The 14,304-nt window shown below is 42.6% G+C and overlaps 1 protein-coding gene and 1 pseudogene across 4 annotated transcripts in view; both read left to right on the plus strand.

Annotated features, from left to right (window-relative positions):
* Positions 1–503: 503 nt before the first annotated feature.
* Positions 504–759, plus strand: LOC129069884 (40S ribosomal protein S27-like; annotated as a pseudogene).
* A 6,418-nt stretch (positions 760–7,177) lies between these two features.
* DNAJC6 (DnaJ heat shock protein family (Hsp40) member C6) overlaps positions 7,178–14,304 on the plus strand; it is a 133,843-nt gene continuing 126,716 nt past the window's right edge. For 3 of the 4 annotated variants that reach the window (XM_054574262.1, XM_054574272.1, XM_054574283.1), the window contains exon 1: positions 7,178–7,312. In XM_054574262.1, coding sequence (XP_054430237.1) covers positions 7,198–7,312 — 115 coding nt within the window. In that variant the 5' untranslated portion in view covers positions 7,178–7,197. Of the gene's footprint in view, positions 7,313–7,959; positions 8,060–14,304 lie in introns of all 4 variants that reach the window. The other variant, XM_054574302.1, reaches the window with a different exon arrangement.

The raw sequence follows: 14,304 nt of genomic DNA on the forward strand, positions 1-14,304 counted from the left end.
GTTTTAGTCTGAGCACTCTAGGTGGCGCTCAGAAAAGGTTTCTATGGTTTTCATTTGTGATGCTATGATTTTGTCTTTGAATGATTGTCCTGTTTTTGTGCCTACTTTCCCATTCAGTGGGCCTCTTGCAGAACCCCAGTTTGTATGAGGAATGATCATTCAGCACAATGCTTCTGCTCTCTAATAATGAGACTCTGGGTATAGCCCCACATATTGCTGGCTGGGGTTATTCTTTGGCTGGTGGGAGCCTGTGCTAGCTAGTTCCTGAAGGCTATTTCAAATTATTCTGCCCTCCTTGTAAGTGTATGTCGCTCCTCCCTCCAAGAGGTGAAGCTTATGACTTCTCCCTTGAACAGCCAAGCCTGTGACTGAACTGACCAATATAATGTTCAGGAAGTACCTTTTGAGGGACTTGAGCCAAGGCATCTGGGGACTTTTCAGCCAAGGCTTTGAGGAGACCAACAGTTTTGCCTTTCTAGCAGTGATGACCACCCCACAACAACATGCCCCTCACTAAGGATCTCCTTCATCCCTCTCCAGAGAGGAGAAGAGGAAACGCAAGGGGAAGCACTGGTGCAGAGCTCCAATTCTTACTTCAGGGACCCGAACTGCCCAGGATGCTATAAAATCACCACTGTCTTTAGCCATGCACAAACGGCGGTGGCTCTGTGCGTCAGCTGCTCTGCTGTCCTCTGCCAGCCTTCAGGAGGAAAAGCCAGGCTTCCAGAAGGATCCTCCTTCAGAAGGAAGCTGCACTAAAAGCATCCCGACTCAAGACGAGTGAGGAACCATCCCAATAAACACATTTGTATATATATAAAAAAAGAAGGCTAGCTGTCTCAGCTTTCTTCCTTTGGGAACCCAGCCACCATGCTGTAATGAAGTCCAAGCGACCATGTGGAGAAGAATCAAGGCTCTTGGCTGAGGTCCCAGCTGACAGACAGCAGCATCTTGTGAGCTGTGTAACTGAGCCATCTTAGAAGTGGATCTTCAAGCCCTGAGTGACCCCAGCTCCCATCCTGTGGAGCGGAGATGGGCTGTAACCTCTGAGCCCTGCCTAAACTGCAAATCATTGGCCAACAAATGATTGTTATTGTTTTAAGCCATTAAGTTCGGAGGATGATTTATTATGTAGCAATAGATCATTGAAACAGATCTCTTAGAGAACACTTCACATGCGCAGTTTCCTCTCCTCTCACACTAGATACTACTTCTGAAACTGTCATGGTCAGGAGGCTTTCTGTAGGTATCTTTTTTTAAATCTTGCTTACACCACAATCTTCTAAAACTTGGACAACTTCAGATTGAAAAGTATGTTTAACGTGGACTGCTGTTAATTTCTTCCTGCACTAATAACAGCCCTATTGGCATTGCCAGTGGGGTAACAACACACTGGAAGACACTTGAGACGACTTTAGGTTGTACAGCTTTGTTTATATCCTGGAACTCTCTGTAAGGGAATGTAGATAACAGGACCTCCCAGACATAATAGGAGACACAGAACTAAACCATGACGTTTGATGAGTGTGACCTTCACCAAAAATCAAGATTCTCCCATTTCTCTCTCTTTAGACACACAAAAACACACAAACACATTTATTTGTTGCAAAAGAAGGTGCCATTGTTTTTTCACCTGTCACTGTCTCTCTAAATGGACATTGTATTATAATAAGCTACCACTTATTGACTCTTTTCAATGCTTCACATATTCAGTATAATAGTAAAACATCAACCCTGTGAGGTGGAAAATATTTACTATCTCTATTTTGCAGATGGGGAAACTCACACTTAGAGGAGTTAGGTATGCTTGGTAAGATCACACAGGAAGTGGCAGAGCCCCCTTTCCTATTTCTTACACACACACACACACACACACACACACACACACACACACACACACAAGAATCTTGAATCCCATTGACTTTGAGGATTGTCAGTTTCATATTTCTGGACCTAGCCTCATAAGCACAATGACGTGAATGAAATTCAAGTTTTTTTTCTTTTTAGTTTTCCTGTTATGCCCAGTGAGCCAGATGTGCAAGTAAGCGGACTTGTTTCACATTTTGACATTTGAAAAGAAATTCCATGTTGCTAGTGCTCATGAATGTGCTTACGGGCAGTTGTATTTCTGCTTGAGTGGAAGATCTTCTCTGAGGCTGCATTCTTTTCCCATGGACTCCAAAGGCTGCTCAGAAGGCCCCTCCCTGGATCTGCCTGGAGCGAGCTGTGGCTGTGGGAGCCAGAGACTTCTGGCCTTGTGTTAGCTCCAGGCTGGAGGAGTGCCATGAAATCACATGATGTTTGGACTCAAAGGGCAAGCCAAAGAATGTGTCTTTCATCCTTCCCTGACCATTGAAGTCTAAGCAGTGAGCAAATGGGCCCTTCCAAGGACTGTTCTGGTCCACTGCCTGTGTTAGGACAATGGAAGAAAAGGTGAATCTCTGACCCAGGCCCACGGGGGCTACTAACTCTTAGTGAGAGTCAGGACATACAGGGAAGGCTGGCGGGAGACCCTGGGAAGAGCTGTCTATGTCATCCTTTTAAATCTCCTCCATTAATGGAACTGGAGGTGATGGTGATGATTAAACTAGGAAGCCAGCAGAGGAAGGGACAGAACTAATATTTCACAGATGGCTTGGGTAACCAGGACCAGATTCTAGGTCTCTTAACCCTGAGTCCAGGTAAGAAGTCCCAGGAACAGGGCAAAACCCTTGTCTAGGGCATGAGTTGGTGGTATGTAGCTGCTGTTCCTGAGCAGCTTGTTTAACGAGATAGTTTCTTCTAACAGTCTATTTTTTTTCAGACCAGTTTGGATGCCAGGGAGAATGAAGGCTGGTGTAGAAGAAATTTCAGTCTATTGCCGACAGAGAGAGGGGACACCTTTCAGTTTCCACCCTCTTGACAGTCTCTCCCTTCTTTGTTTCATATTTAATATCTTCCTATTCTTCTGGATTAGAGAAAGAATAAAATAGGGCTGTCTCATACTTACTTTCAGAGTGTCACTTATCTGAACCACTAAGGGACTCAGTCCAAACAGGAGAATAATGCAGCCAGCTCTCCCTGACTAATCGGGGTCCCTGTGCTCTTACAGCCTCTCTGAGTCCTTCATGCTTCCTCTCTGAGACCTGGGAAATGATACTTGGACTCCCACAGTGAGCCAGGGACCAAGAGAAAGTTAGCGTAGCTGTGAAGGCATGGGTCTAGGTTTAACCTTGGCTCAACCACATTATAGATAATGGAGTGAACTATACAAAAATTATAGATATGTAATTATTCTAAAAGATTAAACTTTTAATTTTTAAAATAATTTAAAATACACATGCGGTTGTAAAAAAAATTATACAGAGAGATCCCATGCACACTCTTACCTATATGCCCACAATGGTAACATTGTGCAAAACTATAGTCTAATATCACAATCAGTATATTGACATTGATATAGTCAAGATACAGAACAGTTCCAAGATCCCTCCTGTTGCTCTTTTATAGACACACTGTTTCCCTGCCAATCACTATCTGTTCTCTATCTCCATAATTTTGCCATTTCAACAATGTTCTATAAATGGAATCGTATAGTATGTAACTTTTGAGATTAGCTTTTTTTATCCAACATAATTACCTGGAGATGCATATAGTTTGTTGCCTAGGTCAAAAGTTTGTTACTTTTTAATTTTTGTTTTTAATCCTCATTGGAGGATATGTTTTTATTGATTTGAGGGGGGCAGAGAGAGAGAGACAGAAAAACATTGATGTGTGAGAGAGAAACATTGATCGGTTTCCCACTGAGACTCCATATCTGCCTTGACTGGGGATCAAACCCACAACCTAGGTATGTGCTCTGACCAGGAATGAAGCTTGCAATCTTTTGGTACATAGTATGATGCTCCAACCTTCTGAACCACCTGGCCAGAGCAAAAGTTTTTCACTTTTTATTGCTGAGTAGTATTTGTGGTATGGATATGCCATAGCTTGTTTAACCATTCACCCAGTAAAGGACATCTGGGTTGTTCCCAGTTTTGGGCTACTACAAAGTCACTATGAACATTGGTGTATACGTATTTTTTTCTTTTTTCCCATTTTTTTTACCCCCCCCCCCCCAACCCAGGCGTAAGTATCCAAGAATGCAATTTCTGGTCTTATAGTAGTTGTGTGTTTAGTTTTATAAGAAACTGTGAAACTCTTCCAGAGTGTTTATACCATTTTACATTCTACCAGCAATGTATGAGTGATCCAGTTTCTCCATCCACATCCTTGCCAGCATTTTGGTGTTGTCACTATTTTTCATATTAGCGATTATGATAGGTAGAATCTCCTTTTTAGGAAATTTGTATTTCCTTTATGACTAATGATGCCGAATATCTGTTCATGTGCTTATTTGCCATCTGTATATTCCCTTCGGTGAAGTGCCTCTTCATGCCTTTTGCCCATTTTCTAATTGGATTGTTTGTTTTTTAAGTGTGAATTTTGAGAATTCTTTATATATTATAAATACAAGTTCTTTGTTGGATATGTGGTTTGCAAGTATTTTTGTCTAGTCTATAGCTTTTTCCTTCATTCCCTTAACAGGGTCTTTCACAGAGCAAGTAATTTTTGGTAAGATCCAATTTATCAGTTTCCTCTTATAGACTGTGCTTTTGCTAACAAATCTAAGAACATTTTACATAGCTCTAGGTCCTAGATTTTTTTTCTAACACTTTTTTACATTTAGGTCTGCAATCCATTTTAACTTGATTTTTGTGTAAAATGTGAGGTTTGGGTCGGGGTTCTCTCTTTTTTTTTTTTGTCAATGGATGTCCAATTATTCTAGCACCACTTGTTGAAAAATCTATCTTTCCTCTATTGTATTGCTTTTACACCTTTATTAAAAATTAGTTGGGCATATTTATGTGGGTCTATTTCTGGGTTCTATATTCTGTTTCACTGATTTTTTGTGTCTATCCTTCTGCCAACACCACACTGTTTTGAAAACTATAGTTTTATAGTATGTCTTAATATCAAGTAGAGTGATCCTTATCACTTCATTTTTTTTCCTATGGAAATTTTTTTTTAAAATCCTCATCTGAGGACATGCTACTTGACTTCAGAGACAGGGGAAAGGAAGGGGGGAGAGACAGAGAGAAACATCGATGAGAGAGAGAAACATCAATCAGTTGCCTCCTGCATGCGCCCAAACAGCGAACAGAACCTGAAACCTAGGCATGTGCTTGACTGGAATCAAACCTATAATCTTTTGGTTTATGGGAGAAGGATCCAACCAACTGAGCCACACCGGTCAGGGCTTAAATTTCCTTTTTTAAAAAAATCATTTTACTTGGGAATAAATTTTAAACTTACAGAAAAGTTGCAAGAGTAAAAATAGTAAAAGACATACTCATATCCTCTTTATCCACATTCACCTATTATTTACATTTTGCTGCATTTGCTTTATTGTTTGATTCCTCCCATCCCCCTCTTTTTCCCAAACCACTTAAAGAAAGCAAAGTTAAATGCATCATAGTCCTTTATTCCTGAATACCTCACTGTGCACTTCCTAGAAACAGGGATTTTAAAACATATAACCACAATACAGTTATCCACTCTAATAAGTTTATCATTGGTAAACACTGTATTCTGCTGTTTCAATTTTTTTGAAAGTTGACCCAGTAGTATTCTTTAAAGTGTTTTAAAATTCCCCCCACAAAATCAGCCTAGAATCAGGCATTCCATTTAGTTGCCATGTCTCTTTGCCCTGCTTTAATATCTAACATCCCCACAGCCTTTCTTCATCTTTTATTTTGAAGAATACATTCTTCATCTTTTATGCCATTGACAATTTGAAGAATACATGCCCCTCCCCCCTTAGCCAACTTTTAATAGTTCAGTCTTCATTTAGATTTCCCTATGATTAGATTCAGGTGGTACATTCTTGGCCAACATATTACAATACCGAGGTGATCTGTTTTTCTCAGTGTAACACATCGGGAGGCTCTCCATTTTCATCTGCCTCTACTGGTGATTTTAATTTTGATCATCTGGTGAAGTTATTGCATGATACTCATTTGGTCCTAAAAAAAAGGCAATTTCATGATTCAGCCTAACATATAACCTTTATTAAGGTTTTATATATGTAACCTGACCTCCCTCATGCTCTGTTTCTTCCATTAATTAAGCGTGGCCATTAATAATTTCTCTCCCACGAGTATTATTGGGAGAGTTAAATAAGGTAATGTATGTATAACTTGGCCCATGAAAAGCACTCCATAAACATTAGTTATTATTATTATTATTGCAGCAGGTAGTGTTGAAGGAACCATGGTTTTGATCTTTCTCTCAGACTTTCCCAATTACAAGCAAAATCAGGGCAGAGACAAAATGGGGGCAGTGGGGGCAGCTGCAGCTCTGCCCTTTCAGTCGCCTCCTCTGGTAAATGAAAAAAAAACAAACACGCCTCCCACCGCACAGGTGTGCTATGAAGCTTAATGGCATGTATGTAAAAGTAGCTGGACATAGACTAGGTCCCCCCAAAAATCAAGAGTGATTCATAGTCTGTTGTATGAGAAAAACAGAAATATTTCTCAGACAAAAAAAAATTCCAACATAATGTGGGACTCTGAGGCAGTAAAAGGTAAGACAAACTATAGATAGAGCCCAGGACGTGAGAATCGTCACCATTTAGCAGTTGGGTGATCTCTGGGCAGACTACTGAGTCTCTCCGAGCTTCCCTTCTATCATTGTAATTTGGGAACAAAATCAAGTGCATACCCCTTTTGTGTTAATTAACGATGCCTGGCAGTACCTGGGCATCCTGTCGACATCTCCTGAACGAAGGACAAAAGGCTGAAGATTCACCTGCAAAGCCCCTTGGCGCTATAGTGTTTTCCGGCCTCGTGTTTCACAGTAGCGCCCGCGCCTGGGCCGGGCCGCACCCCGCCCGCGCCGCCCCAGCAGCTGTCTCCCGCTCCCCGCCCCCTTACCCCTCCTCTCCTCTCTCCCTCCTCTCTCCTCCCCTCCCCCTCCCCCTCCCCCTCCCCTCCCCTCCCCCTCCCCTCCCCCTCCCCCTCCTCTCCCCCTCCCCTTCCCCCTCCCCCAGCTGCAAGCTCCTCCCCCGCCGGACGCGTCTACCCCGGCGACTGCCGGGCACCTGTCAGACGCGCGCGGCGGCGGGGGAGGCAGGAGGCGACCCTCGGGCGGCGGCGTGGGAGGGGTGCGGGCGCACAGATGGGAGCAACTGAGAAGGGCGGCAAGAAGAGCCGGAGGCTGTTTTCTTCTCTGCGGCCGTGGAAGGCCACCCGGCGGCTGTGGAGGACGCGCTCCGCTCCCAAGGCGGCACAGAGTGAGTGTGGGCGCGGCCAGGGGACCTGTTAAGGCGCGCGGCTGGCGCCGGCCACCGACTGCGGCAACTCGGGCCGACTTCTCGGCCCCCGGGACCTGCGGGCGGGGGTGGCGCGGCCCGGCGGTCGGGCCCGGCGACCTTGCACCCCGACCCACAGCCGCGGGAACAAGACCAGTCCCCAAGCTCCCCCGGGACCGATCGACCAAGTGCAGGGGCCGGTCTTGGCACAGCCGCCTCTCTCCCTCCACCCCAGGGCCCCGTAAGCGTCTCGCTTTGGTCCGGGTGGTTGCAGTTCGTTTTCCGCAAAAGTCCTTGTCTCTCCTTTTGGCTCTGGACAGAAGGAATCCGGGGTGCCTCGGGGACACAGTCTTACTCAGGTTTGCATCTGCTAACCCCCCGCTTGCAGCACCTGGCCGGCACCTGCAATGCAGTAGTCGTTGGGGAAATGAATTGGACCCAGTGCTACCTTCAAGGTCCTCCCCGTCGGACCCACCTTTTTCCAGCCTGGGATGACTCCCCGGCATCTCCTAAGCTCTAGCAACAATAAACTATTTCCCACACACAGCATCTGTCCTCATCAGGGCTTTAACTCACACTTCTTAAGTCACTGACTCATTCCATTCATTCATTCCACAATTTTTATCCAGCCCCCTCGTGTGCCAGGGCCTGGAGTGAACAAGAGAGGCAAGGCCCCAGCTCATGGAACAACTTTTAGAGGGGGAAAGAGACATTACACACATCAAACAGGTAAAAATCCCCATTAGAAATTGTTATGTGTGCTTAGGAGGAATCAGTCAGCCGGGCGAGGAGAAAGGGTTACCGGGCAGGCGGACCGGGAAGGGCTCTCTGAGGCAGTGCCCTGTATGTTGAGACCTGAAGTCCGATTAGGAGTCCCTTCAGCATGAAGCCCGAGAGAGCATTTCTGCCAGCGGGAATAACAAGTGGAAAGGTTCCCAGTGTGCCAGGGAAAGTGAGGGACGCGGGGCCTGGATCAGGGTCTGGGGAGGCCATGACCAGAAGTTTGGGTTTTATTCTCAGTGGGTTGGAAAGCCATTGAAGTATTCTGTGAAAGGACATGACACAACCTGCTGGTTCACTGCCTTCTTCTATCTGCAAAGGCCATGCCTTCATCTTTCAGTTTGGCCTGTTCCTATGTATCCACCAAGACTAGCACAAATGCCATCTCCTCCGTGATTCCTTTCCTGGGGTTCCTGCCACCTGTAGCCTCTCTTTTAGTATCTGGTCACCCATAGGGCATCTGTTGCTGTTTGTCTGGTATTATAGATTCCACGTGACAGGTTCTCAGCCGTTTCATCTTCGCATTTTGCTCTAGGCTAAGTCAGGGATCAGTACTTTGTAGATACCCGTTTGCATGTGTGTGTTTGTGTGTGTGTCGTATCTTGACCTTTTCATCTGTTTCCATCTTCTGAAGATTCTGCTTCTGAGACACTAACATGCCTTGTTCTAAAATGGCCGATCTGATCCGGGGCAGAGGCTAGACTGCACTAGAGGCTTGTCATGGATGTAGTTGTCACCTTCCCATCCCACAGTTGTTTTGAGGATTAAATGAATTAAAGAGTTAATAAATGTGAAGTGCTGGAACATAGTAAACATTCTAAAAATAAATTTGACAAAGAGCGGCAATATTTATCTTTCAGATATTTATTGTGTTAGAAACAAGCTTTTCTGTTGTTGGTAGTTAGGGAGACTCTGTGGCTTGGCATTGTCCTCTTGCGGCTTTCAAGTGATGTGTGATTACTTGTATCACGCACGAATTAAATTCCTTCCCCACTGGTGTTAAGAACTCTTGCTGAAACTTAGTAGGGCTGAAGGCTGACCAACTATCTCTAGCTTGCCTGAGTAGTTGAATAGATTGGGAATTGCAACAAGTATACCTTGAGCGATAATTACATGCTTAGTGTATTGTAGGTGTTATGTGAATATTTACAAAAGAGGAATAAATAGATACTGCCACTGAACCAAATTGAGTTGGAATCAGTTTCCTAGTTTTATAATTTTAAAAACCAGTTCTATACTGTATACATAGCTGTCCTCTCCTCTTTCCTCTGTTCCTCTCCTAGAGCTCATCCATTGCCATGCTACACCTCTCTTTCCTTAGTTAGGACCCTGACAGCTCACTACATTTCTCTACATCCCCATTCCCTGGTACAATCTGGAGATGAGATCGTTATAATGTCTTATATTACATAATACTTTACAATTTACAGAATGGGTCAACTACAAAAATCTCATTTAGATCTTGACAACAGCCCTGGAAGGAGGGTGGGAAGATTATTTATTTCCCCATTTAGAGTTGAGGATGAAACGAAAAGGTAGAGTGAGGTGCAGGAGGTTATATGACAGGTGAGTGGCAGACTCAGGCCTGAATATCCGTACAGCACTCTTTCTGCCACATCTCCAGTATCTCTACTCATGGAAGGGAGAAGTAAAATTTAAAAATATCATGCAATGAAGGAAATCCATACTCCAATTTTATTAGATTTTTTTAAAAGGTAGCCTGAAATTCTCATAAGGCTGTCACCATCACTTTGGACATCTAGAATCATATGTTTTGCCGTCAGACAGACTGTAATTTGAATGTGCCACTAATAAATGACATGCTTATAAGCTGTGTGATCTTGGGCATGGTGCTATATCTTTATAAATCTAAAACTCCTTTATATATCGTGTGTAAAATAAGGATGATAATGCCTGTGTCATAATGCTACTGTGATGATTAAATGAGTTAGTGTTTATAAAATCCCTAGTACATAGTGGCACACAGGTGGTGGTTGTTATTTTTTATTAATATTAGTTCAGATCTTCCACCATATGATCATACCCCAAATATGTTCAGTTGTGGGGCTGGAAAGTTCAATGAGCTATGGGAAAAAACGATGGCTGGGTCAACCAGACGGTCTTCCACGGAACTATTCCTCTTTCCTCACTTTTCTTTTCTTTTCTTTTTCTTTTTTCTTTTCTTTTTCACAGAAGGCAGCAGTTCTGTGAAAAGTAACATACTTTCTGGGGACTCTTGGCATCTTTGCAGCCTCATTGTGTCCTGAACCATAATGGACATTCAATACATATGTTTGTAATGAATGAATCTTCTATGAGATACATGTATCTGCAAAGAGCATGAGTCTAAAATTTATAGCCTGAACACCTGTGACTCTAACTATAGGATAAAGACCTGGAAGGACAGTTACTGGGTTAGAAGATATATGCTTCTTTAATTTTGAAAGCTATGGTTCTCAGTACATTTGAGATAATTTATCTCCTTCCAGTAGTGTATAAGATTCCTACTGTTGGACTTTTTAACGCTTGCCAATTTGATGGGTATGAAATGGCAGTGCATGGTTTTATATTGAAATTCCTTAACGAATAATGAAGCTGAAGGTTTTTGACATGAATATTGGTCATGTGTGATCCTCTCTGAAATGCCTGTTTATATTTTTTCCATTTTTTTTTCCCTTGATAGTTTGTCTTTTTCTTATCCACTTATAAGGTTTCTATGAAGATTCTGGATACTAATCATTTGTTGGCTTATATGTCCAAACAATTTAAAAAATACACCTAACTGTGCAAGTGGTTCTAAATGGGAATATGATCAAGGTGAGCCCAGTGGAAATTAACCACCCCCCTCCCCCCCTCCCCGTATACTTCTATCCTAAGGAACCATATTTTAGTCAAATATCAAAGCTTTTCGGTTATAGAAAAAGGAGCAAATAGCTGGTGGAAGAATTTTGTGAGCAGTAGACTTGCCTAGCCCTTGAAGCGATGGTAGAAAATGGATCCTGAGCTCCTCCCATTAGAAATTACCTCCTCCAAACCCTGCTGGAGTGAAGAGTCCTTTCCTGAGCTGCGCTGTTGCCTAGGAAGACACAGATTGGAACTAGAGTCAGACTCCATCACAAGATAATGCTTTCCGGAACAAAATAGTTGGAGAAGATGACAATATTTGCCAGGTGATCTGTGGTTTTGTCCCTCACTGGCATTTTCTGGCCATATGTCCCTAAAAACAAATCACATTGAATGGAAAGAATGATCCTTACTTAGGGATATTGGAACAATCAAATGAGATCATATATATAAAAGGCTATGTAAATAAAGGGTATATTCTCTAGGCTCTTGAAGTAATGGCACTGCCTGAGTGGGAAAAGCTTTTTGACTTTAATATTGGGCCTATCCTTTCTCCTACCACTTGTTCTGCATACAGGTGCATGATTGTAGATCAGTAGTTTTCCCAGTTTCCTGTATGGGCAAACAATGTCTCCATTGCCAGGAATTTGTTAGAAATGCAAATTATTGATCCCACTCTATGAGCTACTGAATCAGACACTCTGAATGTAAGGCCCAGCAATCTGTTTTAACAAGTCCTGCAGCAATTCTGACGCGTGCTAAAGTTTGAGAATGACTGGCCTGGTGTGATGTGCCCAGGCTGTAAAGTCAGCAGATGTGGGTTTTAAATGTTAATTCTCCCATTGGCCACTGTGACACGAGGAAGTTACTAGACCCCTCTTGGGCTTCCAAGCTCTCATCAATAAAAGGAAGAAAATATCTCCCTCCTGGGGTGGCTGCGAGAAGGAAATGATGAGGATAACTTTAGTTCTGTTACTTTTCAGATAAAATGTCTGTTGGCAAGTCAACTTGTCTCTTTCTGCCTCTTTTTTCTCATCTAAAAAGACTGAATGAGGAGTTAACATGTATACACTGCTTACTGTTTAACAGCTCCTGTGGTAAACCTGTGCATATTTTTATTTAATTCTTACAAAACCCTATTTTAGAAGTTCTAATTTACAAATGAGAAAACTGAAGCACGGAGAGGTTAAGTAATGTTTTCAAAGTTACACAGCTAGTTAGCGGGAGTTCAGACCCAGACCGTGTGCTATGAAAGTCCTTGCCTTAGAGATTGTGCTTGGAAATAATAAATTCTCAATTAATTTATAATGACAATAAGAAGATTGCCTGGAACACAGCAGGTACTTCATTTGTTAATTCCCTTTCCCTTGCCTTGTGGCCTGGCTTCATGAAACCTTACCTAGCTTTTCTTGGAATCATGCCATCTTCTGCTATGACTTTAATTACAAACCTCCGCCCATCAGTAGGCAATTTTTATCTACCTCACCTCTTGTATGGTCACTTGGATGCTCTGAGCAAACCGAACAGAGGCTTGGCTTGATGGAGGAAGACTGAATGTGGTGGTTCAGGTGAAGCTACTCTCCTGTCATCCCCCACACGTGTTCTGGGTATGAATGACCAAGCTAGAAGAGGTTCCAGGCAAGTGCTTGAAAGATCATTAGGTCTGCCTGATTTGGGACATAGCCTCCTATTTTTTTTTAATTTTTATTTATTGATTTAAGAAAGAGAGATATCGATTTGTTGTTCTACTTGTTTATGTATTCATTGGTTGCTTCTTGTATGTGCCCTGACCTGGGATCAAACCCATGACCTTGGTGTATCAGGATGATGCTCTAAGCAACTGAGTTACCTGGCCAGGGGCAGCCTCCTAGTTTCCTTTGCTCTCAAATTTCTAAGGAAATGCAAAAGGTTCCCCCCCACCCCACCCCTGTTTTTCTTCAGAGTTAAATGTACAGCTGGGAAGTTTAACCCACTATATTACAGCAGCCTTTTTTCTTTCTTTTTTATTTTGCTGGGACAATAAAAAGCCTGTTCTCTTTCAATTCAGGATTCCACTGATTGTTCTTGAAAATTCTCTTGGGTTTTGCTCTCAAGATGGCCTCCTTTGCTGGGCATGACTCACCAGTCTAGTGACTCAGAAGTGGCATCTAACAAGACAAGGACTGTACAGAGCTGTGAAGGGACTTGGTGGCCAGTGGAGCCCACTTGAAGCTTTCCCTAAACTCAGTTGCTGAGATGGAGCATCATTTTCTTTTTTGTAAAAATATATTTTATTGATTATGCTATTGTAATTGTCCCAACTTTTTACCCTTTGCCCCCCTCTGCCTAGCACCCCCTTTCCCTCCAGCAATCAGCCCCTCCGTAGTTCATGTCCATGGATTGTGCATATAAGTTTTTTGACTTCTCCATTTCCTGTATACTATTCTTAACATCTCTCTGTCTATTTTGTACCTGCCAGTTATGCTTAATCCCTGTATCTTTTCCCCTACTCTCTCCCTCCCAACTGGTAACCCTCCATATGGTCTCCATATCTATGATTCTGTTCCTGTTCTGGTTGTTTGCTTAGTTTGTTTTTTAGATTCCGTTGTTGGTAGTTCTGAATTTTTTGCCATTTTAATGTTCATGGTTTTAATCTTATTTTTTTTCTTAAATAAGTCCCTTTAACATTTCCTGTAATAATGGCTTGGCGACAATGAGCTCCTTTAGCTTTACCTTGTCTGAGGAGCACTTTATCTGCCCTTCAATTCTAAGTGATAGCTTTGCTGGATAGAGTAATCTAGGTTGTAGGCCCTTGCCTTTCATCACTTTGAATACTTCTTGCCAGTCCCTTCTTGCCTGCAAAGTTGACTTTGAGAAATCAGCTGATAGTCTTATGAGAACTCCTTTGTAGGTAACTCTGCTTTTCTCTGGCTGCTTTTAAGATTCTCTCTTTATCTTTAACTTTTGGCTTTTTAATCATGATGTGTCTTGGCATGGTACTCTTTGGGTTCAACTTGTTTGGGAGTCTCTGTGCTTCCTGGACTTGTATATCTATTTCCTTCACTAAATTAGGGAAGTTTTCTTTCATTATTTTATCAAATAAGTTTTCAGTTTTTTGATCTTCTCCTTCTGGCATTCCTATGATTCAGATGTTGGAATGTTTGGAGATGTCTCAGAGGCTTCTTATGCTATCCTTGTTGTTGTTTTTTTTTTTAAATCTTGTTCTGGTTGAATGCTTATTTCTTCCTTATGTTCAAAATTGTTGATTTGAATCCTGGCTTCTGTCTCTTCACTGTTGGTTCCCTGTAGATTTTTCTTTATTTAGCTTAGTGTAAACTTCATTTCTCCCTCTTTGTTGTTACTGTACTCAG

Source organism: Pteronotus mesoamericanus, unplaced genomic scaffold, assembly GCF_021234165.1.
Source record: "Pteronotus mesoamericanus isolate MK-2021 breed Mesoamerican mustached bat unplaced genomic scaffold, CSHL_Meso_final contig_105, whole genome shotgun sequence".
Classification (NCBI taxonomy): domain Eukaryota; kingdom Metazoa; phylum Chordata; class Mammalia; order Chiroptera; family Mormoopidae; genus Pteronotus; species Pteronotus mesoamericanus.